We start from the raw sequence: 23,099 nt of genomic DNA on the forward strand, positions 1-23,099 counted from the left end.
CATATTCACTCTTATTTCATACATTCATTTGGTTAGGATAGCAGTGAAGCTTCTCATTGCATGCATGACACATTATGTTTATGAACTTGGTGTTACCAAAAACTCTGTTCAGAGATGCCACTGTAAATTGCCTCAAAATACTTGCCTTATATAGCAAAATAGTACCGTAAATGTAAATGCATGGCCAAAAGCAGACATGTTTGGGGGTGGGGTGGGGGGGGGGGGCAATACTTTATCCAATGATGATGATGTGACAAGTAAAAGTTGTGCAATAATTCTCATATCTTTGGTTGGTTTAAAAAAGAAAAGAAAAGTGTTTTACCATCTTGGGTCTGATCGAAGCCTTAGACATGTTCTTAATTTGCAATCAGAAACTTTTAACAGGCATGAAATGTTTGCAAATTATAAGAGTGGTTAACAATGGCGACAGTTTTATGACGCAGAATATTGAATCACACCTGTGCCATGACACTGAATGCGTTTCACAAAATTGTCTTTCTTTGAAATTTGTTGTCTTGTACAATTCATGAAAGTTTCTTGCTGTATAGTACAGTGGAACCTTGTTAGAAAGAAAAACGTACCGGTATGTGTATACTGTATAACAAACTGTTGTTATAATGAAGTAATTTTGCCGGTCCCATTTCTTTGTATTTTATTGTTTTTTAGCCCTGATATAACAATAAAGAATGTGATTCACAAAATTGTCTTTCTTTGAAGCTCTAAGGAGTTTATAACGAGATTCCACCGTTTTAATCTTTAACAAAAGGCACCAAGCAAAATACTGAATTAAGCCATTGCCTACAAGAACCGGTTGGTCCCTGTGTTAAGCCTATGAAAATTAGAGAATTCAGCAGTCTATGGGTTAAAGCACCAATGTATTGTCATTATGAGTTGATGATGTCATCTGTCCGTAAGGGGTCCATCGCACCACAGGCAATGAGAGCTTAGAAGATTATGTAGCCAGCTGCTGTCTGTAGAATAAAACAAAAATTAAAAGACACAATCAGATAATTAACTTACTTTTTTTAGAGTAATTAACTTACTCTGTTCACATTGATGTGTATTTTATATGTATTGTAGTTTGTAGGTTTATTTGCACTTTTTTGTTTTGTTTAATATGTAATTGTTTATCAGTCTATTTTGTTTGTTATAGCGCTTAGAGACTTCGGTGGTAAGCGCTTTATAGGTAACGTTTTTATTATTATTATTATTATTATCTTTATGTTTGTAGGGCAGGTTTAAAATAAAAACAAGCACAAAACGAAAACAAAGAACAGAAAACCCAACTAGGTTTAATATCTTCATGTATGCAGTACAAGTTTAAAATAATTTGATGTAGAAGTGTGGAAATGTTCTCCCCTCCACTCTATATATCACCATAGCACCTATCCTACCACGGAAGGGCCACTGGCATAATGGAAGTGGGGGGGGGGGGGGGGGTGGTCACCAGACTTTACTACTAGATGGACAAGACACAAATTAACAAAGTCACCAATTTTGGGGGTGGGGTGCCCTATCATCTTTTCATGTCCCCTTTCCTACTCTTAGGAGGGGGGGGGGGGGGGAGGGCATGTACCACACTCACAAAACTAAAAAAGTTAACAAGATGAACTATTAGGGTATTGCTTTATGTTCTTAAAAGGCAGTAACAGTCCAGGTGATAATGCTAAAACAAATTACTTTTTAAAACAGTGGAACTAATAACAATCTCTTTTGGACTAAGAAAATTACAATGTTACCTGTAGATAAGATCTTGTTTTCCTTAATAGCTCAAAGATAATTTAGCTTACAAAAAATTGGGACCAGAAATATTATCAAGTTCTAATCGCGGCCCTTAATAAAGAGGGTCCACTTTGTCAATTTTTTGTAAGGTGACTTAATAAAAGCAATTACAATCCATAAAAATAAAAGGTTGGGAAACTGATTTCTAGTAAAATATAGTCTTCTTCTTTTACCTATCAGTGTTAATATTAACTATAATTCCATAAACTATAAAAGCAGTCATGATGAAAATGAATTAAAATCACTCTTTTGTACCTGTTTCGTCCTTGGATGCATAACAAGTTCTGCAGTAGGCACAGCTTCCTGGTTTCAATGTCTGACACAGCAGCAAAGAAAAGCTACATCGCTCTGAAAAGATGTCACAACAGATATGTTCAACATTAAAAAAAAACAATGCTTCAATTTTCTGATTGAAAGTAATATGAAATAAATCAAACGGCATGCACTGTTGATGTTGATTGCATTCTTGGCATTCAGTCAAATTTGACTATTTATGCCTAGTCTGGTTCTTTAGTTTTATCAGTCGAGGTAGTGGAGGTGTAATAATAATAATAATATTCGGTTCTTGAATAGTGCATATCGAATTATGCAACGAGCTTTGAAAATTATTAACCTAGCTTTAGCTCTGGCAGCCGTTATCAGTGCACAGTGCATTTCAAGGAATAATCCTACCAGATACCGATTTAAAGGGCCCATGACATCGAAATACAAGTGTATTCCTGTTGGTGTGCAGTCCTGCATACATCTCATATTTTGATATGTAAACTTCTGAGTTTGTTTCATAGGTTTTTAAATATTTTTTGAAATATTTGTTTTTCAAACTTGCTAAGCTCCACCCCAAAAACCTCCAGATCTCATTCCCCTTGTGACATCATCTGTCAGTCATCAATGAGCTAACTTGAGAAAGTGGCATGTAACTTTGCCAAAGTTGACCACCTGTTACAATACCACAAACAATAGCAACATATAACTTGCTATGTCAGACATGTCAGACTAAACTAATATTCTAGAATAGCCATTTTAGTCTCTGTCAGAGGAGTAACAGCTCTCCAAAAATTTAAAATCTAAAGCTTTGAACATCGAAGGTTGTCAAACTAAAAAAAGAAATCAACTTGATGACATCATCTTACGTAGAGTACGCATACTCACAATTACTTTGCATTAATTGAGCAGGGCTCATTGCCTCAGCTATATAGGCAAGCCAATTGGGTCCACATGTTATGTCGTCACTGTAACTGCAACCAAATTTGACCCCTGTCGACCCAGAATTTGGAGGGGCGTGCAAAAATGCAATTTTAATTTGCTTTTGAGCAATACTTAAAAGAAAAACATTTGTTATTCTCTTACATTGTATTCTACGCTCATTTAGCTTTCCACTGATATCTAGTTCTATTTTCATCGGATAGGTTCTTTAAAGCCCATCTGTACTAGTTTGGTCAGGGGGATTAGACCTCCCTGCATGGTCACTGACAGGTGGTTATCTCATCAAATCAGCTCTCAATTAACATAAGAAAAAGAGGATCATGGGGGATCAAATTGCACCGATTAGGCATTGTTTGCTATATAGAGGGCGCAAGTAGCTTATAAGTAGTGCAGTGGGGCTTTAAGACTTACTCCATCTGTGTCCATTATGACAGGAGCCATCTTCTCGTGATGTGAGTGGAATACTTGATGAAGCGAGTCAAGGAATATATTTGAAAGAGAACAAATAAAAAGGGAGGCTTTGAAAAAATGAATTCTTTCCAAGCAATCATGAATGCATAACTTTTTTTATTACTAAGGTACAAAAAATATTATTTTGAAATTACGATACATGTATAGTTGGAAAATAAAATAAAATTGACAGAAAAGAAGCTCACTTTGAATTTTTCAGATGTTTTTGGTACTATATTTGTGAACAAAATATACATGTACCTTTTTCAATTTCATTCATAACATGAAAAAGACCTATAATACACGCCACTCCTTCCTCAAAGAAATATATAAAACAAAATGTACCAAATAAAATATGACACTTACATCACCCATCATATGAAATGAAAGGTAAACTGAGAACAGTATGATGTTTACATTGTTAGAAAGTAAGTAGAGTGAGCCATTCTCAATAATAAATCATTCTAGTTGAAATTTCAAAGTATATAATGGTGAACGAAATTAAATGAATTGAAGTAAATTGATTCACATCACTATATTTATTATTATTTTCATTTTCAAAAAATATTATTTTTAATGTTTTAAAGGATTGGTTTTCATACTTGCAGGCTGCCACCCCCCAAAAAACAACAACCAAGTAATACTAATCTTTATGTCATTACTAATCTACATGTAATTAACAACGAATTAAATGAAAATAAATTACAGGTAACAAAAATAATATCATATTATATAATATATTTATTAGTGATATTTTTAATAGGCAGAAGAAAAAAAAAATTCCAATCACTGTGTTTACACTTTACAGTCATAGTACATATTTCAAAGGATATTCTCTCCACACAATCTGCAACTCTCACACGCATCCCCATCAACTGAGCCACTTTCTGTGATTGGTGCTTTAGAACGTGATTCATTTAGCACCAGCCAATCAGACATTAGCTTCTGAACACGTTTGGCTCTCCCTGTGACTTTTTTCCTCGTGTCAGCTGCAATGATAAGAGGAGAGGTTACATATCATGAAGATTGATCACATGTGTTAGAAGTAGGGTTAAATCTGACATATTGATACCATGAAGATTGATCATGTGTTTAGAAGTAATAATAAATCTAATGAACTGATTTCTTGCGAGGACTACTTGATTTGCATGATTTTCATGAATATTTTATTCGATTTCTTTTCAGAAATATCTGTATCCTTAATGTATATATTTTCATAATCGATTTAATAGTGATATAAAAAATATAATTAATATGAAATATTGATTCCTTGCAAGGATTACTTGATTTGCATGATTTTCATGAAGATTTGATTTGATTTCTATTTCTTTTCATCGATATCTGTATCCTTCATGTATATATTTTCATAATCTATGAGTAATATACAAAATACATGTGATGTGGCATTATATAGCTTTTGAGAGTTAATCTTCAAAAATGCATAAAGTTTGATGGGAAGCAAGGTACTATTGGTGATGACAATGTTATGAAGTTTACTTGAAATGCTTTCTGTATGTCCTTTAATTATGAACATAAGATTATTTGTAACATGCTACAAATAGAATTCTTGTTCTATTCTTATTGACAATAAACAATAATCTTCCATTTTCTGTATACATATCTTTTTATAATTATTAAAAGCCATGCTTCAGAATTTCAAAGATCTTTTTTTCTTACACGCTACATATAGAATGTATTCTTATTGAATATGAACCATGATCCTCCACTTACTGTATATATATCTTTTGTAATAAAAGCCATGGTTCAGAATTTCATAGATTTTGTTCCCCTTTAACATTCTATTGAGCCAAATCATACACACATCTCTACCTACTTTCCAAATCTAGTAGCATGCAAAATCACAGGATTTATAAAAAAAGTAATTTATCTGGTCAATCAACATTTGTCTCTATCCTATCTGGGAATCTTTCTAATGAGGGCAATCATGTACCAGCATTAAAAGAACTACTGCTAGTGCACGACTAGCCTGGCTAGCAAGACACACAGATACATGATACAGATGAGAGTGTGTTAGCCAGATGCGGTTTCTTGTTAGAGCAGATCTTTTTAAAGGTAGTGTATCCCTTTTGCAGCCTACATCAAATTCTGTCGAACTTTGCAGGAATTATGAATACATTTAAACGCTTGTAGTGTCCTAGTATTTAAATTATGCAAGGTCTTTCTAGACTTCACTGTCATACACTATTGAGTGACTGACTGACTGACTTTTTTTCTTCTCTTATGAGCATTTGTACCCATCAATAACCTTCCTTCTTGTAATGGCCAAAATTAAGTAGATTAAATCTTTGAGCTGCACAAAACGTACGACCAAACGGAATAAGGGTCTGAAAATCAGACTATTTTCTATGCATAATTTTCATGGCGCTTTGCGAAGATTCAGTTTTAATCTTTTCAGGGGAGTTTGTAGTTGGTATTATCTCTTGTTTACCATATGATTTACACAAGTTTATATTTTCAGCCTGCAAAAGGGACACACCACCCTTAATGCCGCTTTATTTAAACATCAACTAGACCAATACCTGATGCCAGCGTTTCCAAGCTTTTCTCTATATGCAGCTGGAAAATACGATCTGAGATTTCCTTCACATGACCTTCCTGTGAAAAGCGATAAAATATGATTTTCATTTTGGACATGGTACTTAAAGGTAATACAAAGTTTTGGTATGGGGTCATGAATTTGGTGCAAATGAACATATTGGAAGCATATGATACCCTACGATATCCAGTGACCGTTGTCATTGTTGAAATTGAGTCTAAAGTTATGAAATTAAAATAAAATAATAAACTCTGTATGTTGTATAGCTCCCTCTCAAGGTCAAGATATTAATTAAGCTATAAACCAATGTTTCTTGACTAAAATCGACCGGTTAGCGATTCCCGTTTGGAAATCACATATCACAACTACATACACTGTTGCTCATAACGGTGGAATATTTTTTTTTATCCCAATTTATGGAATTATTTTATAAATAATTTAAAAATACTAGATCTAGATAATAGTATACAGTCTCAGATTTTATTGAATAATAATTTGCCAATATGTGTTTTGCGTGACTGCTAAAGCATGTATATTATGCTACTATGTTTATCAGCAAGGGGACCTATGCCCTTAAGTCATAAATGACAGTAATGAGGATTAATGCCTCACAAAAGGGCTCTGATATAGCACATCGACACGGTGTTGATCCTGGGGCCTCACAGTTACGAGGCCATTGCTTTGTCACTGAACCATGACTGTACGCAGCGGGGGCTAGGGTAGGGGGCAGTTTCCATAAATTAAAAAAAAATAGAAAATGCAATAAATATTCAATAATTTATTGCATTCTACCCCGGTCCCCAACATAAAAAAATCCTCTGGACGGCCATGCATTATGGCTCAAGGCATGGGCACACAGAAGATTTTATTATGTTGGGGACCGGGGTAGAATGCAATAAATTATTGAAAATTTATTGCATTTTCTGTTTTTTTTTAAATTTATGGAAACTGCCCCCTACCATAGCCCCCGCTGCGTACAGTCATGGTTCAGTGACAAAGCAATGGCCTCGTAACTGTGAGGCCCCAGGATCAACACCGTGTCGATGTGCTATATTAGTGCCCTTTTGTGAGGCATTAATCCTCATTACTGTCATTTATGACTTAAGGGCATAGGTCCCCTAGTTAATAAACATAGTAGCATAACATACATGCTTTAGCAGTCACGCAAAACACATATTGGCAAATTATTATTCAATAAAATCTGAGACTGTATACTATTATCTAGATCTAGTATTTTTAAATTATTTTTAAAACAATTCCATAAATTGGGATAAAAAAAAATATTCCACCGTTATGAGCAACAGTGTATATTCTGAAATTGTTATGGTCGCAGCTACCATTGTACGGCCGTAGGCGCTATTTGAAATTTATCAAAATTTACTGGGAGCACCGGTAAATTTTTATATTAAATTTTTCTCGAAAGCAAAAGTGTTTTAGGGGCTAAATTTTCTAGTGCTTATAATACATCCACAGGGCATCCAAATATATCAAAATTGTAAAGAATCAATATCCAGCCAATTTTCAAAATTCCCAAAACTTTGTATTACCTTTAATGGATAGAGAGAGATGCAATAGATGTATATAATACATCTTGTGGCATGTCCAAATAAAGAATAAACTGGATGGACCTTTGACTGCACGCAAGCCAAAGATGATGCCTCAGCCATGGAGCAATTTTACAAACCAAAACAAAAGCAATTTTTAAAATTCAAGTTTGATTGCAATCCATTAAAAGGTCCTCCGAATATAGTGATTACAAGCTATGTTTGATATACATGTTTGACCCTTTGATCTTTGACCTCATGAATCTAAAATCTAATCGATTCATTGGCTCTGCAAGATACATACATGACCCAAGTTTGGCGGGAATCCATCAATGGGTTCTTGAGATAACATGATCAAGAGCTATTTTTGCATACATAACAAGCCTTGTGACCTTGACCTTGGATCTCGTGACCCCAAAATCTAATCAGTTCATTGGCTTTGCAAGATACATACATGACCCAAGTTTGGCGGGAATCCATCGATGGATTCTTGAGATAACGCGATCACGAGCTATTTTTGCATACATTTTTTACATACATCGATTAGTTTAAACACTTGACTGGAAATGCTAAGGTAATGGGTTTGGGCCCCGGTGCAGCACCAGTGTCCAAGGAATCAATCTATATTTGCTGGTCTCCACCCAGGTGTTAAAATGGTTACCGGCAGGGAAGAATTCCTTGTATGCTGTGAGCACCAACATTGGTATCTAGCTAGAGCGGGGGTACTATTGAAGTGCCTTGAGCACCTTGTATGGTGGATACGAGTGGTATAAAAATATCCAATATCATTATCATCAATCCATTTCTTTGAGTAAATCAGAACAATAAATCCACAGTGAACACTTACATTTATCTTAATCATAACTTCGAGGCTATCTCTTTTTCTCCCTCGTGAGTTGTTGATCTCACAGGATATCCTGTGCGCTACCATCATCACGACAAGGCGTCTCAGCTTCAACAGGTACAGAATCTCGCTCGGGGACTTGTCGGCCAACGCATCGTCGGAGAGGATGGTTACGGTGGTATCTTGAAGAGCGCCCTCTGGAGTCAACCTTTGGTAGAGCCAGTCAAGGCAGTCAAACTTAAAGCATAGCCTGCCTAGGGGGGCAAACAAGAGTAGTGGTTTAGTGGTGGTTATTTTACCTGACTACAGTCAAACCTGTCTATAGCGACTACCCAAGGGAAACACAAAAGTGGCCTTTGTAGACAGGTGGTCTTTGTAGACAGGTTTCCTTTAGTACATGATTCAATGAGAAACCATTTTCAAGGTTAACAACAAATGTGGCCTTTGTAGACAGGTGGTCACTAAAGCCGGTTTGACTGTACTAAGAAAGCATAGATGCTTGTCAGTAAGCAACCAGAGGACCGACGGCTTTAGGTCCTCTCAGAGGGACCTGGTAATGAAGATTAATGCCTTACCAAAGGGCACTAGCGCAGTGACTTGGTTTGAACCCACGTCACCGGATTACAAGACCACTGCTCTACCAACTGAGCTATCGCGCCTTGGATAATCGGTAGTAACAGTGCGTTCACTCTACTAAAAAATTAGGATCTGGGTGCAAACTTAAACGTCTCATGAAATACTACCCATAGCTGCTTTTGAGTGAGAAATTAAAGGTAATACAAAGTTTTGGTTTGGGGTCATGAATTTGGTTCAAATGAACATACTGGACATACAATCGACCGATTTGCTATTCCCATGTGGAAATCATATATCAGAACTGCATTTTCTGAGATTATCATGGTCGCAGCTACCATGGAATGACCTAAGGCGCTATTTGAATATTTAAAGTTTACAGGGAGAACCGGTAAATTTTGAATATTCTATTTCTCAAAAGGGGAAGTGTTTTAGAGGCTAAATTTTCTAGTGCTTATAATACATTCACATGGGCATCCAAATATATCAACATTTTAAAGAGTACTATCCATCCAAGTTTCAAAATATCCCCAAACTTTGCATTACCTTTAAAGTTCATGTGTTCACTTCATTTTCTACGACAATAAAAGTACCAAAGTGTGCAAATGTATATACAAAGCCAACTGGTCGAGACAAATAAAAAAGTTCAATAAAAATACAAAAGAAAAGTGGTCAACAAATAATAATGGCATCGACAATTTAAGATAAGGAAAACAGATTGCTGTAACATCACGGATATCTCCAATTCCGTTTAACCGCCTGTCAAAACTGGACGGTTTTCGGTTAAACGATTTATTTAAAAAAAAAAAAAAAAAAAAAAAAAAAAAAAAAAAAAAAAAAAAAAAAAAAAAAAAAAAAAAATCGTTTTTTTTTTTTTTTTTTTTTTTTTTGGCCGTGTGAAAAAGCAGGAAGGTGATTTAACTGAAGGCGCCGATTTGTGCTTGTGAACTAGTCACAAATAATAGTAACAATGTCGTTTTAGAATAATGTGTAAGATCATTAAAGTAAATTAAAAACAGTAGAGGACCTAGGACAGAACCTTGTGGTACACCATGTGTTAAACTTGGATGAATATATATTGAGATCTATTACAAAGATTTCTTTCAAACCAAGATGACAGACATATTGGAGTGTTGTTCTAGTTTCCAAGTGTTAAGTCATCACACCGATTACTGAGCTGGGAGACATTGCCAGGCATAGTGCCAGGTGGAGGGGCATAAATCGAAACTTAACAAAAAAAAAAAAAAAAAAAAAAAAAAAATATTAAAAAAAAAACAAACAAAATTATTAAAAAAACAAAAAAAACAAAAAAAAACGGGAAAACGAAACCGTCCAATTGAAAACGGAATCCGCCATGGGCGGTCGGATACCGGACGGTTAAACGTTTGACTACAGCACTAATTGAAACAGGATTGAAAATATTAATTAATTGGAACGAGCAAATACCAACGGTTTTTCTGGGATTTTCCAGGAGTGGAAATGGCAGTCCAAGAAATTGAAGATTTTTCAAAATGGTGTTTTGGCTGTGTAAATGGGCCTCATATTAATGTTTGGTTTCCTTAAAGTAGTCGCCCAAAGAAAATTCACAAAAACTGATAATTATGGACAAATTATATATGGATGGAAAGATTTTCTTTTGAAAAACGTGAATAATTTGCTGAACAATCATATGGATATCATGGAAGGCGTAAAATGCTTTGTGGCTAGCTGTGTCTCGCATGTGACGTCGCAAATCTTGATGCTCTACGAAGGACCGCCGAAGGCAGAAAATCTGGATGAGTACTCCGGGCCCCAAACATAGTTTGAAGAGGGAAGTTGTTATATTTGATCAGTAAGGCTTCCCCTACGCAATGATATGAATTTGGCATCAATTCAAAGTACTTTTGATTCTTCGGGTGACTACTTTAATATTTGTATACCACCCAATTACCTTGAGGTTCCATCAGCATCTGCTCTGCCTCTTGATCCGTCGCTATCTGAAGGAATTTCAGATTGGATTTCTCTATGTGTGTTGCATAACTTGAGTGCCTGAAATGAAATGAATACGAATGGGAGAATATCACTATCAGTATTAAACTCACAAACATATGCCTACACAGTATGATTCTAAACCCCTCAAGAAAGATTTTGAAACTCAAGCTTGATCGATCATATCTCTCTTTTCATTGCATAATTATTGCTTTGTTTCTTATCATTAAAAATTGTTTTTATTCCTCTTCAAAATGATACCATATTTGGTATGATTTTGCAGCCATAGAAGAGAGTAAAAATGCTCTTCATAATGTGCACTGCTCAGTAACTGAAACGTTAATCATTTGAATGGGTGTGAAACAATGAACGTGTAAGAGCTTAATGAATGATAATTTTGATACAACAGCTTCCATTAACGTCTTAAAGCCTATCTGCACTAGTTTGGCCAGGAGGGATTAGACCTCTCTGCATGGTCACTGACAGGTGGTTATCTCATCAAATCAGCTCTCAGTTAACATAAGAACAAGGGGACCATGGGGGACCAACGATCACCACTTAGGCATTGTTTGCTATATAGAGGGCGCAAGTAGCTATAACTAGTGCAGTGGGGCTTTAAACCAGAATAACCAATATTCATTAAAAATAGTCTTTATTTGCATTTGATTCAGCTATTGTATTTCTTCTAAAATTTATCCTAAAAAGAAAATCTTTTAATTAACTTTCAAATCAACACTAGTATGCCATCCCAGCGCATTCTAATTGTAATCTAAAGACCAATATTGTAAATTGCAATAATACTGGAAGTTCTTTTGGTGGTTAGGTTGTAACTGGTAAGCTGATTTATAAGGTCATCGCATGGTTCGCGGTACTGGCACTATGTCTTTTGGCAAGATATTAATCTACATTTGCCACACTCCACCCAGGTAAGGTAAATGGGTACCTATTAAAGATGAAATTCCTTGAATGCTTGAGTACCTTTTCATGGTAGCTAGGCTCAAGCTTGGGTAATGATATGATTGCAGGGCCCTCGGGGAGAACAGTATCAATACTGATGAGGCTACCCTGGGTATACAAGACATATTTATATATATATATACGGTATATAAGGAAGGCTTATTAATATCATTACCTATTGACAGTTGTGAGGTAGACACCATTGGTTGACGCTGACATCCCATTTATTCTCGTTGTCATATATTTCGGGCGTTCCAGCAAATGAAGATCTACCGAGATACCTAAAGGACAGAGGTCAAAGCTCAAAGGTCAAATATGAAGGCTACAGTTCACAGTGTGGGGTCAAATAGAGCAGCAGATTTAAAGTACACTGTATACCAATCACCTAAAAATTAATTTGGGTACAGCTAGAATGTATGAAATCAAACTAAAAAAACTTAATTCTGTATTGTAACAGATAAGGAGTATGAAGAAAATATAGAATAACATAAACTACTAACACAGAACGCAAGTCCTTCATATTCCTTATCCGTTAACCAGCAAAATCCCAGGTAAATATTTGATGAGGCTGATGTCATACACTCTAGCGGTATACAATATTTTCTTTCAGATGATTGGCACACAAGAAGAACAATTTTTATTTACCTCTCAGCTCAAAAAACATTTATATATGAAGGTCCAAAGTTTTGGAATTCATTAAGTAGTGAAATAAAAAATGCTCCATCGATTAATACTTTTAAGAAAAAATTGAAATTGTTTTTATTACAATCATATACACCTCATTGAATTATATGCCGTTGTTGCTTTTGCTTAATACAAGATCATTCTCCGCTCGCTGACTCAAAATGTAATTTGATATATTATATTGTTACTTCTCATGCTTATTTCCGTTTAAACGTGCATTTCTCTTTTCTGTTCTTCTTCTCAACCCCACATGCAGCTCATCATTTAGTATTATTTTCTGTACCCTCGATCTCTCACTTCTTTTTGTCATTGTCTACTCTTAGTATTATGACCGTGTTCTTCTATCTTTGTTGTGTAAAGTATTGTCTTGTCCCTTTCTCGTCTGTTGGCATCCCCCTTTTTCTTTCCCCTATTTTGTAGTTCCTTTTGTAGTTACAGATTAGTTTATTTAATTACTCATTATTCCTAAGTTTCATTTAAGGTGTTCACACTTGTACAAGCATTGATTTTTAGTGGACCCGTCTGTTTCCAACATTTATTTCTTAAATTTGTTTAAAATGCTTATAATTGATTTGTAAACATGAAATTTGAAATTTTGAAAATGATGTGAAGCATTATGATTGAAACATAGTGTCAAAAAACACTTCATTTTTGAAACACTGCTGTAAACTTGATGGCACAATTGTTGTTGAGAAAAATGTTAAATTTCATGCAACTAACCATTGTCTTGCTTGACCTGAGCGACCTGTATGCTGCCATCAACCGAAGAGGTATACACTTTATTTCTGATGTTACACATACCTGCATTGACAGATTCAAGAAAGTATCTTTCAATGACTCTATGATATCATAGGAAAACTAATATGATAACCTGTGAAAACATTTTAAAGGGATTCAATAACTTTGTCTCAGATTCTGAACTAAAACTAAATCCTGGATTTAACTCATGCTGCAATGATAATTATAAACCTTTAGGTCAGTCAGGAACCCCATGACTTTTACAAGCCGATCGCCTGTCTCATTATCAAGATATTTATGATTGGAAATCAAAACCAAATTGTGCGTTTGCCAAACGGTTTTCATAACACTACAGTCCATTGGGGGAAACGAGTATGGTAAAACCGGTCACTCAAAGATTTTTACTTTCAATATAACACCATATCACAGACACTGATAACACGTAGGGCCGTGCATCTCAGATTTAACATTGTTAAACGATGCTTTTAAAGGCCCTACAACATCCTGTGCCTTAAAAAGTTTGTTTCATCAATACTTCAAAAGAACTTGTATTACATGTATACAGGACTATATTCTATTCTATATACATATATGGGACTATATTCTATTCCGGACTCATCAAAGTTTATACCATTTTTACAGCAAAATACAATAAATAAAAAATCACACATAAATAATATTTAAAATAGTAAAAACAATAAAAATTAACTTAAGACAATGACACTCATATTCATGTGACTCTTTTACACATATGAAGGAGATCACAAAATAAATACAAATTCTGATCAATTCCATGCTTATGAGTATATTTGTCAAATTTCTAATCTTAGAGATTTAAAAAAATCATGTCATACAATGTGAATAAAATTAAGGTTATGGCTATATTTTCACAAATTGATGACCTTCTTGTAACAATAATAATAATAAATTTATATTGCGCAGCTTTTATACAAAATATATTCAGCTGCGCTGGTTCAGAGCTCCTTTTTACTAAATTCTACAAAATAGGATCTCTCAATTGAACAAATAAGTTTTTAATTTGGATTTGAAAACATTGAGAGATGGAGTGCTTTGTATTTCTTTTGCAAGCTATTCCATATGTATGTATTCTTTTATAAACCAAGATAAATATCATACTTGAACAAGAAAGCAACACTGAAATATAAGAACAAACCACCCCTCCCCCCAAAAAAACAACAACCCCTAAATAAAACTAAACACACAAAGAACTGTACCTGAAACCAGAGCAGAATGCTTTGTCAAAGTATGAGACTGGTGTGCAATTTCCATGTTCCCATTCATCAGGTGTATCTGGAAGACAAACACACATGGGCCTTTGGCAGCAAGGAGCACAAATGAGTCACCAGTCTGCAGGACAAGAATATAGAAAGGAGAATTATAAATAAAATGTTATCAATGTAATCTTATGTTTGTAGCTTTAACATTCAGTTTTACATGTATTTTTTTTATTGTTGCAATTGTAATTTCACTTGCACTGTAAAAACATGTTCGATTCAGTTTGTGACTGCCAGTCATGTTTGTAATAAACCTTGATTGAATTGAATTGAATTGAATTGGACTGATACAAGATATAAAATCACTGTAGTTTTAATCTCTTTTCTCTTATACTTAAATGGTAAACAGAAGCATTTTCAAAAGTTCAAAAGGTCACATAGGTCAAAGAGTAGTTTGATTCTCAAATTATTTGATATAGCTAAAGACAGCAAAATTGATGTACCGCAAGGGTGTGGAATCTTAAAAATGAAAAGAAATTTGTCCTGAAAATTATACACACTGCACACAAATATGGTTATACAACACACACACATGCAGCATGAATGTTTGGTCCAAACTTTACAGCCATTTTTCATTATATTTCAAATATGAGGGCGTTTGAGTTGCAATCCTTTTCATCAGGGGACATTTCAAATACGATGTTCTTCCAAAGGTGACATGTATAGAAAGAATGAGAAACTTTACAAATTATACTTTTTCCATCTGGTCCAGTCCTAAAACTTCTTTTTAAAGCTTACACAAAGTGCCTGAACCCAAGTCAATGCTTGAACTAGTATATCGTCCGTCTCCTTCCATACATCAAGTTCTCTATGTCCAGTCACGTCTCCCTCCGGCGAAACGCTCCACACTGATATCCTACCATCGCATCCACCAGTTGCTAGGTAAGCTGCAACAGAGAGAAAAACAAAAGGAATTATTAATGTAATGCTTCCTTGGAAAAATTTCAATTATTTAAAAAAAATTGTGTCTTACACCAAATAAATAAGATCGATTGATCGAGAAGCATTACATTTATAAAAAGGATTGTCCTATGGCGGACTAATGAATATCAATAAGTCAGAATGAGTAAGGAGAGCTTTGGTATTTGTTTCCAGTTCATCGTGACTGTGCCATAGACCATGCAGTGATGGCCTGGTGGTAGAGTTGCTACCCAGCAAGCAGTAGATGGCAGGTTCAAACCCGCTGGTTCCAAGATTTTTTCTAACTTGTTTTTCAATTAGAGATCGATCAATCGATCTTATTTAATGGGTGCAAGCCACAAATATGTTTAAATAACAAAAGGAATGCATGTGAAGCTTCTTTTTTTGTGCCAATCGCCCAAATTAAAAATATAAAAATACTTCATGGATTGATTGATGGTTGATGATTGTTTTACCCGACTGCTAAGAAAGCATGTTATATGCTTGTAAGTATTAGCAACCAGGGGACCGACAGCTTTGAGTTCTCTCCGAGGGACTCGGTAATGAGGATTAATGCCTTACCAAAAGACACAAGTGCATTGACTTGGTTTGGGACCTGGGACCTCTTGTTTCCGAGACTAATGCTCTACCACTGAGCCATTGCACCTCCATATGAATATTCCATTCTTGTATTAAACTGTTTATCACATAGTGATGTAACATCTCTGTGCACTCCAACATACTTTTTTACTTGGCTTTAGGTCTGGCAACTGTAGCGCTTAGTGCATTCAAGGTCCTACCAGATACCCACTTTAATACTACACCTGGGTCGAGTATGTCAAATGGCGACTAACCAAAGGATGTTAGTGTCGTGGCAGGGATTTGAACCTAGTAACTTGTGGTTAACAGGCAACAGATTTATCCACTCGACCACAAAACCAAGTTTTTGTCATGATCGTTTTAGTGTAAGTTCCATTTCATTCTATACATTTTAATTATGACTACCGTTGAACTAAAGTTGACGTTGAAATCCTAACTCTATAGAAAACTCACCTTTTTCATTTTTCTCCCTAACACACCAATGCATGGCTGACGTACGATCATCAGGACGGATGACTGCAGCTAACTGAGAAGTGCTTCTGTTGTTAATATCAGAGAGAGAGAGAGAGAGAGAGAGAGAGAGCAAGAGGCAGAGGTGTAAATATAAAAGAGGAAAAATAAATCAGAATGGAGAGTGATGTAAGTATGGAAGGCTCCCCATAAAGCTCACAAAGTCATGAAACAGCTCTTGCTTATCTTTCAATATCCATTCATGGCAGTTATATTTATAGTAGAACCTTTGGGAAACTAACATATCTTATGCTCTTTATAATGATGGAAAGCACATCACCAAAAACCCTCAGTAAGTTTCCCGATAACAAACAGTTTAAATGTCGAAGTAGACGTACAACGCAGGGTGGCATAAATCAATAATAATAATAATAATTCTGCTTTTACATAGCGCTTAATACATCTATGATGTCTCTAAGCACTTTACAGATATACTATTACCCCGGTCATTGGATTCAATACTTGCCCACACACACTGTGTGCACAATCTCCATACTCACTTCTCATTGACAGGGCAGGGGAACTTCCACAGGACAACATGGTTGCTTTTGAGGGCTGTTGCCAGGAGAATGAAATCGTTGGTTGCGGTTTCAGCATCGTTGTCCGGGCGCTTCCTCTTGGCATTGCTCTTGCCTCTTGTTGGCAGGGGCTTCTTAACGGATGAAGTGAGCACTCCAGACCACGCTATACCTGCATGAAATAAGAAAGGAAAGAAATATGTGCAATGGCCGACTATTTAGTTCAGTTTGTATCTGCATATAAAAATTCTGCATACCGTATATATCATGAAACAAATCATTCTATATTCATCAAGTATACGCACACACAAAATGAACAGTATTGCTTCGATGGGATGAAGTCATATGCCAGGGCTATTAAAATAAAGTGAAATGTGTTGGAAGAGAAGCAAAAATGAGATGGAGGATGAAAGGGAGGGAGAAAGAGAGGGAGAGAGAGGGAGGGGATTGGGGGAGGGAGGGGGTTGGGGGATGGAGGGGGAGTAGAGACAGAGAGAGTGGAAGAGAGACAGAAAGAGAGAGATAGAGAAGAGGGGGTGGAGGGAGAGGGAGAGACAGACAGAGAGGGGGGGGGGGGGGGGGAGAGGGGGGGGGGGGGTAGAAAGAGAGAGACAGAGAGGGAGAGTGCAACCATAGTGTCTTCACTCTCACAAACTTTTACACAGAGTATACTGGAACATCCCCCCCCCCCCCCCCAAACACAGATAACAAAAGGCTTCTGGCAATTTCCCCCTCTAATTTACATACTGTCTGTTTGGGTAAGAAGGGGATGAACTCATATTCTTTTAACACAGAATTAACCTCCTGGCTCTGAAAAGACAAACATTCCTCCCATCCCCCAACCCATCACTTTCTTTCCTTTACTCTCTTTTGTCGTCATCTTGCAATTTTCTCTGTAATTCTTACCTGTAATGCTCACAGAGTTTGTTCTTCTCTGACATTCCACAAAGTCAGTGCTTGCTTCCTTGTTTGTCGCTACCTCCTCCCCCCCATCAGAGCTCAGAGTGAAGTTCGTCTTCTTTGCGTACTCATACAATTTATCGGATAGATTTGCCATCTGCATGATGACATACAAGCAAAGAGAAATGTGAAGGTGTCATGGTACAGTGATTCCTTTACTCGTCTCTTGATCTAACATCCTTTGGATAAGCATTAATCCACATTTGCCACTCTCCACCCGGGTTTTCCATAGCTACCCAGTAGGATCTAAGGGTTTAGGGGTCAAAGGTTTGTATCCCAGCCAAGCGCTAACATCCTCTGTCAAAGCAATAACCCACATTTGCCACTCTTCATCCAGGTTTTCCATGGGTACCTGGTAGGATGCAAAAGCCGTTGTAATTTGCTCAGCATTGCATGTGAGGTTTACAAGACAGCATCTGGCTGGAATGCTTCCCAGGGAGTGGAGAAGGTCGATACATTCTGCATGGGCAAGCCTGATTCCTATGACTGGAGTAATATTATATCTATATACTAAGCCCTTAGAGACATTGTCAATGTATGAAACACCATATGAATAAACCTTTATTATGATTACGAGGTGAAATGTGAGGGAGGGCCTAATGCCACAGGTTCAAACCTGCCGCATGAATCAGAAGTCTACATGATATTATATGTACTCTTTGCTGAGAGCCAAGAGCAGTTTATCCAAATGTTGATGCATTTAAAAGTAACAATATACACTATACGTAGGAAATCTCAGGCAGAAAAAATATTATAGAGCGTGTCACAGAGTTTTACTCTTCAGTATCTAATTCTTTCTTTTCTGAATGCCTTAAGTAGAAGCACCTGGGAGAAAAAAAAAACCTGCTAAAAATACCTTTTCATTTTTGAGAGAAAACAAAATCAGTCTTCATATTGACAGTTAACATTGGTGTCCCTAAAATGCATCAAAGCCATATACTTCATGAGAAAATTATATATACAGGTAAAAACCTATTGCAAAATGATGACTAAGCACTTACCTTAATGAACCCTTGTCCTTTTCCAGTGCAGTAGACTACAACCCTGTTATCACGTGATAATGTTGCCAGGAGGCTCCTTCAAAATATAACAATCAAATCACAGAATAACAACATAAATCAAGAACAACACATACTTCAAATAACTATAAATCAAAGCATATAAATTATAAAAATTTAAGATGCTTTAAAGCACTTGAATGAACAAGAATGTGTTTTCAGTATTGGGGGGTTGAATAGAAGAAAAACAAATCATTCATAATAGATAAATCATTCATAATAGATAAATCATTCATAATAGATAAATCATTCATAATAGATAAATCATTCATAATAGATAAATCATGAATGATGACAACAAAAAAAAGACATGGGGCAGAAAAACTTTGAATTGAATTGAATTGAAGGTCAGGAATTATCTCCCTTGCTGGAACACCCAATTTTATGTTTTCATCACAAACTCTTTCCCATTTTTCTTTGTTACAATATATTTACCTCTCTTGGTAATCAGACACTGGAGAGAACTTGACAGTTTTGAATTGTTCTGAGTAAGGAGACACTGCATCTCCTTCCAACAATAATCCATTCAAAGCGAACCGCTGCTGGATATCTGTTGGACAAAGAGATTTTTAAAAAAGCCATGTGTTAAAGGGGAAGTCCACCCTGATATTACGTTGGTTTTGATAGAAGCAAACAATGAGAGGGACTGATCGGTTAAAGTTGAGCAAAAACTACTTAAAAAACAAGAAAGTTATAAATAATTGAAGGTGCGATCAATCAAACACAAATTGGCAACTCTGTGACGGTCCTGCGAGCTCTCCTCTCATTTGCCTTGGACTAAAAAACAATAGTCTATAAATCATAAGCAGCTTCTATCTTTATTCAAAGTGAAACATTTTGTATAAAAAATTGAAACCCCTCTTTAGAGAAACAATATTTGGAGCTGAGATATGTTGAATACAGATAAGCCTGTTTAAATTTTTGTTCATGCTTCTTGAGTGAAAGAAGCTCTTGAAAAAGCTTGCCGGAAGCTTGTTCGACATAGCAACAAAATGGATTCCATCCATATAGATGTGATTGAGCATAGCATGTGAATTAGGTAGTCAGTTAAACACCTGGGGGCCGTTTCTCGAAACCAACTCCATGACAGTCATATCTTTGTCGCCTACCTACGGAGATGTCATGAAGCGGATAAACCGTATCACAAAGCCATGACAGACATGATATCGATATATCGCGATACTAGCAGCTCTAGAAGATAGTCTTTGCCACGATCCATTTGATTTATCAAGAATAACCCAAAACAGGTTTTGGGGCTGAAATTGTTCAAAAAGACATATATACATATAAATTCTCCTAAAATAAATCATAAAAAGCGTCATTATCAAATGTAGATCATCAAACGATTTGCATATTTCTGTAAAGATTCTTAAATTGAAGAAAAACCGGTGAGTGTTTTTTTTTTGACAGTCGAATCAAAAGTTAGTTGAAGGATACCGTAATGTGATAGTTTATCAATACTTACTTTTTTGTTTATTGTGACAAGGAATTTTAGGCAAAATACCCTTTTCTCAGCCAGTTTTTATTCTAGAGTCTCATTAATACTCATTATATAATTGATTTGATATTGAAAATATAATTTTGAAGAAGTAACTACAGAGGGAATAATAATGCACATAGGCCCCAAAGGTATGACGGTATCCTAAGAAAAGACTATGGATCGACTATGGAAAACGGTGTGTAACATTCTTATCTCTCTTATTTATATGTTATAGTTTAATGATTTGTGATTTAATGTTTTTATTCAGCTTTTTATAGTTTCTGTATAATTTGTATTCTCACTTTTGTACATTTTCATTTCGCATCCCAGAGAACTACGAACCGAACTCGTCTATATTTTTCTCAAAATAATAGTGAAACTAATCGTACATTTCGCGGCCCATGAAATGGCAACAAACTGACTTGTGATGGCGCTTTACAGCAATTAAAAAGATATGACGGGTTCGGAGCAGTGACAACTCGCTTGTCGCGGAAGTTGTCGCTCATCTTGGCAAAGACGGCTTCGTGAAACACTTAGCTGACAAGTTGCGCGACAGTGGCGAGATGTCGTTGATCTTGTAGTTATGACGGTTTCGAGAAACGGCCCCCTGGGTTTCTTGAGAGAAACATGTATAAATAAAAAAATACATTTAGTAAACAGGTCTACCCCAGTATGGAACCCAAAACATACAAAGCAAAATAATATCAACCTTAAAAACTGTACCTGGCATTCTATAGGTAAACAGTCAAGCTTGGGTCCTATGCATACCCTATTCTATGCTAGTGTTTACGCCTACATTAACTAGTCTACTCAACAAGATATTTTAGTTATCACTGATAAAAATGTATTTATTTTGCGATATATCTCTTTGCTCGCATTTTGAATACTGTATAGCCACATGGAACCCGCTACGTTTTTTGTTGTTGTTGTTGTGATTAATGGCGTTTCCATCGTCATTCGATGATTTCCGCCATAATTGGTACACTTTAAGTAAAATAGATGTCCCAAAATGGGGATAATCTAAACTACTTACATGATCCTTTAGGAAGTTTCTTGATCTCTGCAGTCTCGACTCCAACATCATAAAACTGATGATCCTCTTTCGTATCCTTCACTATTTCCTTGGAGAAGTTCAGAAAGTCAAATCTGAAAGAGGGGTTAAAGGTTTGCTCCTGGAAAGAAGAGATTACAAATATTTCATTTATGTTAGACTTGGGCTCAGAATGATAATGATAGTAATAATTATAAGAATAATATTAATTAAAATGTCTAGAGTCTACATAGACCCTAGACTATTTAAAAAAAAAAAAGTTTAAAAAAAAGTATAAAAGGAATAACGCCTCCTATAAAATATATGCCCTTCTCCTCGAAGGAAATTAAGACTAAGAAAGGGCACCGGATTGAAATCTAAGAAAATGGATGAATAACCAAGGCCAAATTTCTTTTTCTTTTTTTCAGTATCGGTTTCTCTGGTTTATAATTAGACCTAGAGTCTAGTCTAGATCTAGATCTAGACCCTAGTCGATCTAGATCTAGAGGATCTATACAAAAAAATATCCGAGATAAATTGAGAATCTTGTGATACATATTTCTGTTGCTTCCAGAATTTTTTAAAGCAAAAAGGTAGAGCTAATGCGGGGCTTGGCTCTCTCTCTCTGACTAGGCCTATATATAAATATTATATAGATCTAGGTCAATATTATGAATTAATACAACTCAATAGCCATTTATTTTTGTCTCTTTTTTTGTAAAATTAAAAATCAAACAAAACAAAACAAAGAAATAAAATGATAAAAGCCTTCACTGAAAGTGCATGCATGAGGCTCATAATGGTCATCCTTTCTAATTATACATCAAGAAACATGCAAATAGCATTGAAACGCTAAAAGAAATGAACATTAAAAATACAATGCAATGTCAATGACAACAATCGCAATAAATAAGAACACACACTGACACAGAAGCAGACATGTGGGACAGTAATAAGCTTATTTATGTGATTAAAGTTCATAATATTAATAAAGGAATAACATTTACCAAAACATAGACATATTTATCCGTAGCAACTGCTATCCTATTATCATGGGACGAAGATAAGACGTCGATACATGATGAATTCTCCACCAGATGAATGTCGGGTTTCATGATATTCATCGTCTACCAAAGACAGTAAATTGCTCCTTGAACCTGGCGACTAATAAGCCTCCGACTAATAAGGAGGAAGCTAGCCACCAATACCGTGAGCTGTAGTGTCTCCGAATCGTCCGATCGGAAATGAAAAAGAAAATTGTGCACGTCTCGGCTGACGGTAAAAGGCAAGAGGAGTAAGATATTAGATTGTTATGTTTTTAAAAACTATCGTATGACCTGGGGCGTCGCTAAAGAAAGAAGGGGGGGGGGTGTGGAAGGGTTGGGGGATGTAACACCCCCACCTATCAAGATATTGTCGGTGAAATAGAGCTGCAGTCGGGAAAAATG

At 35.8% G+C, this 23,099-nt stretch overlaps 1 protein-coding gene across 2 annotated transcripts; it reads right to left on the reverse strand.

Annotated features, from left to right (window-relative positions):
- Nucleotides 1-604: 604 nt before the first annotated feature.
- On the reverse strand, nt 605-22,781 carry LOC100893550. 2 transcript variants are annotated; one of them, XM_030990442.1, is made up of 18 exons: nt 22,659-22,781; nt 21,655-21,793; nt 19,577-19,691; nt 19,085-19,160; nt 18,030-18,180; nt 17,106-17,295; nt 16,549-16,631; nt 15,334-15,482; nt 14,536-14,668; nt 13,283-13,363; nt 12,054-12,159; nt 10,884-10,981; nt 8,384-8,634; nt 5,976-6,051; nt 4,269-4,424; nt 3,397-3,450; nt 2,038-2,130; nt 605-971 (listed from the first exon to the last, which is right to left on the reverse strand). In XM_030990442.1, exons 1-18 carry the CDS (start codon nt 22,773-22,775, stop codon nt 901-903), a joined length of 2,139 nt encoding a protein of 712 aa, XP_030846302.1. In that variant the 5' UTR covers nt 22,776-22,781; the 3' UTR covers nt 605-900. The 2 variants fall into 2 exon arrangements, with proteins under 2 accessions (XP_030846302.1, XP_030846301.1); XM_030990441.1 differs by having other exon boundaries at nt 606-971; nt 16,549-16,634.
- Nucleotides 22,782-23,099: the final 318 nt, after the last annotated feature.

The sequence above is a fragment of the Strongylocentrotus purpuratus genome, unplaced genomic scaffold, assembly GCF_000002235.5.
Source record: "Strongylocentrotus purpuratus isolate Spur 01 unplaced genomic scaffold, Spur_5.0 spur5_scaffold_19, whole genome shotgun sequence".
NCBI lineage: Eukaryota > Metazoa > Echinodermata > Echinoidea > Camarodonta > Strongylocentrotidae > Strongylocentrotus > Strongylocentrotus purpuratus.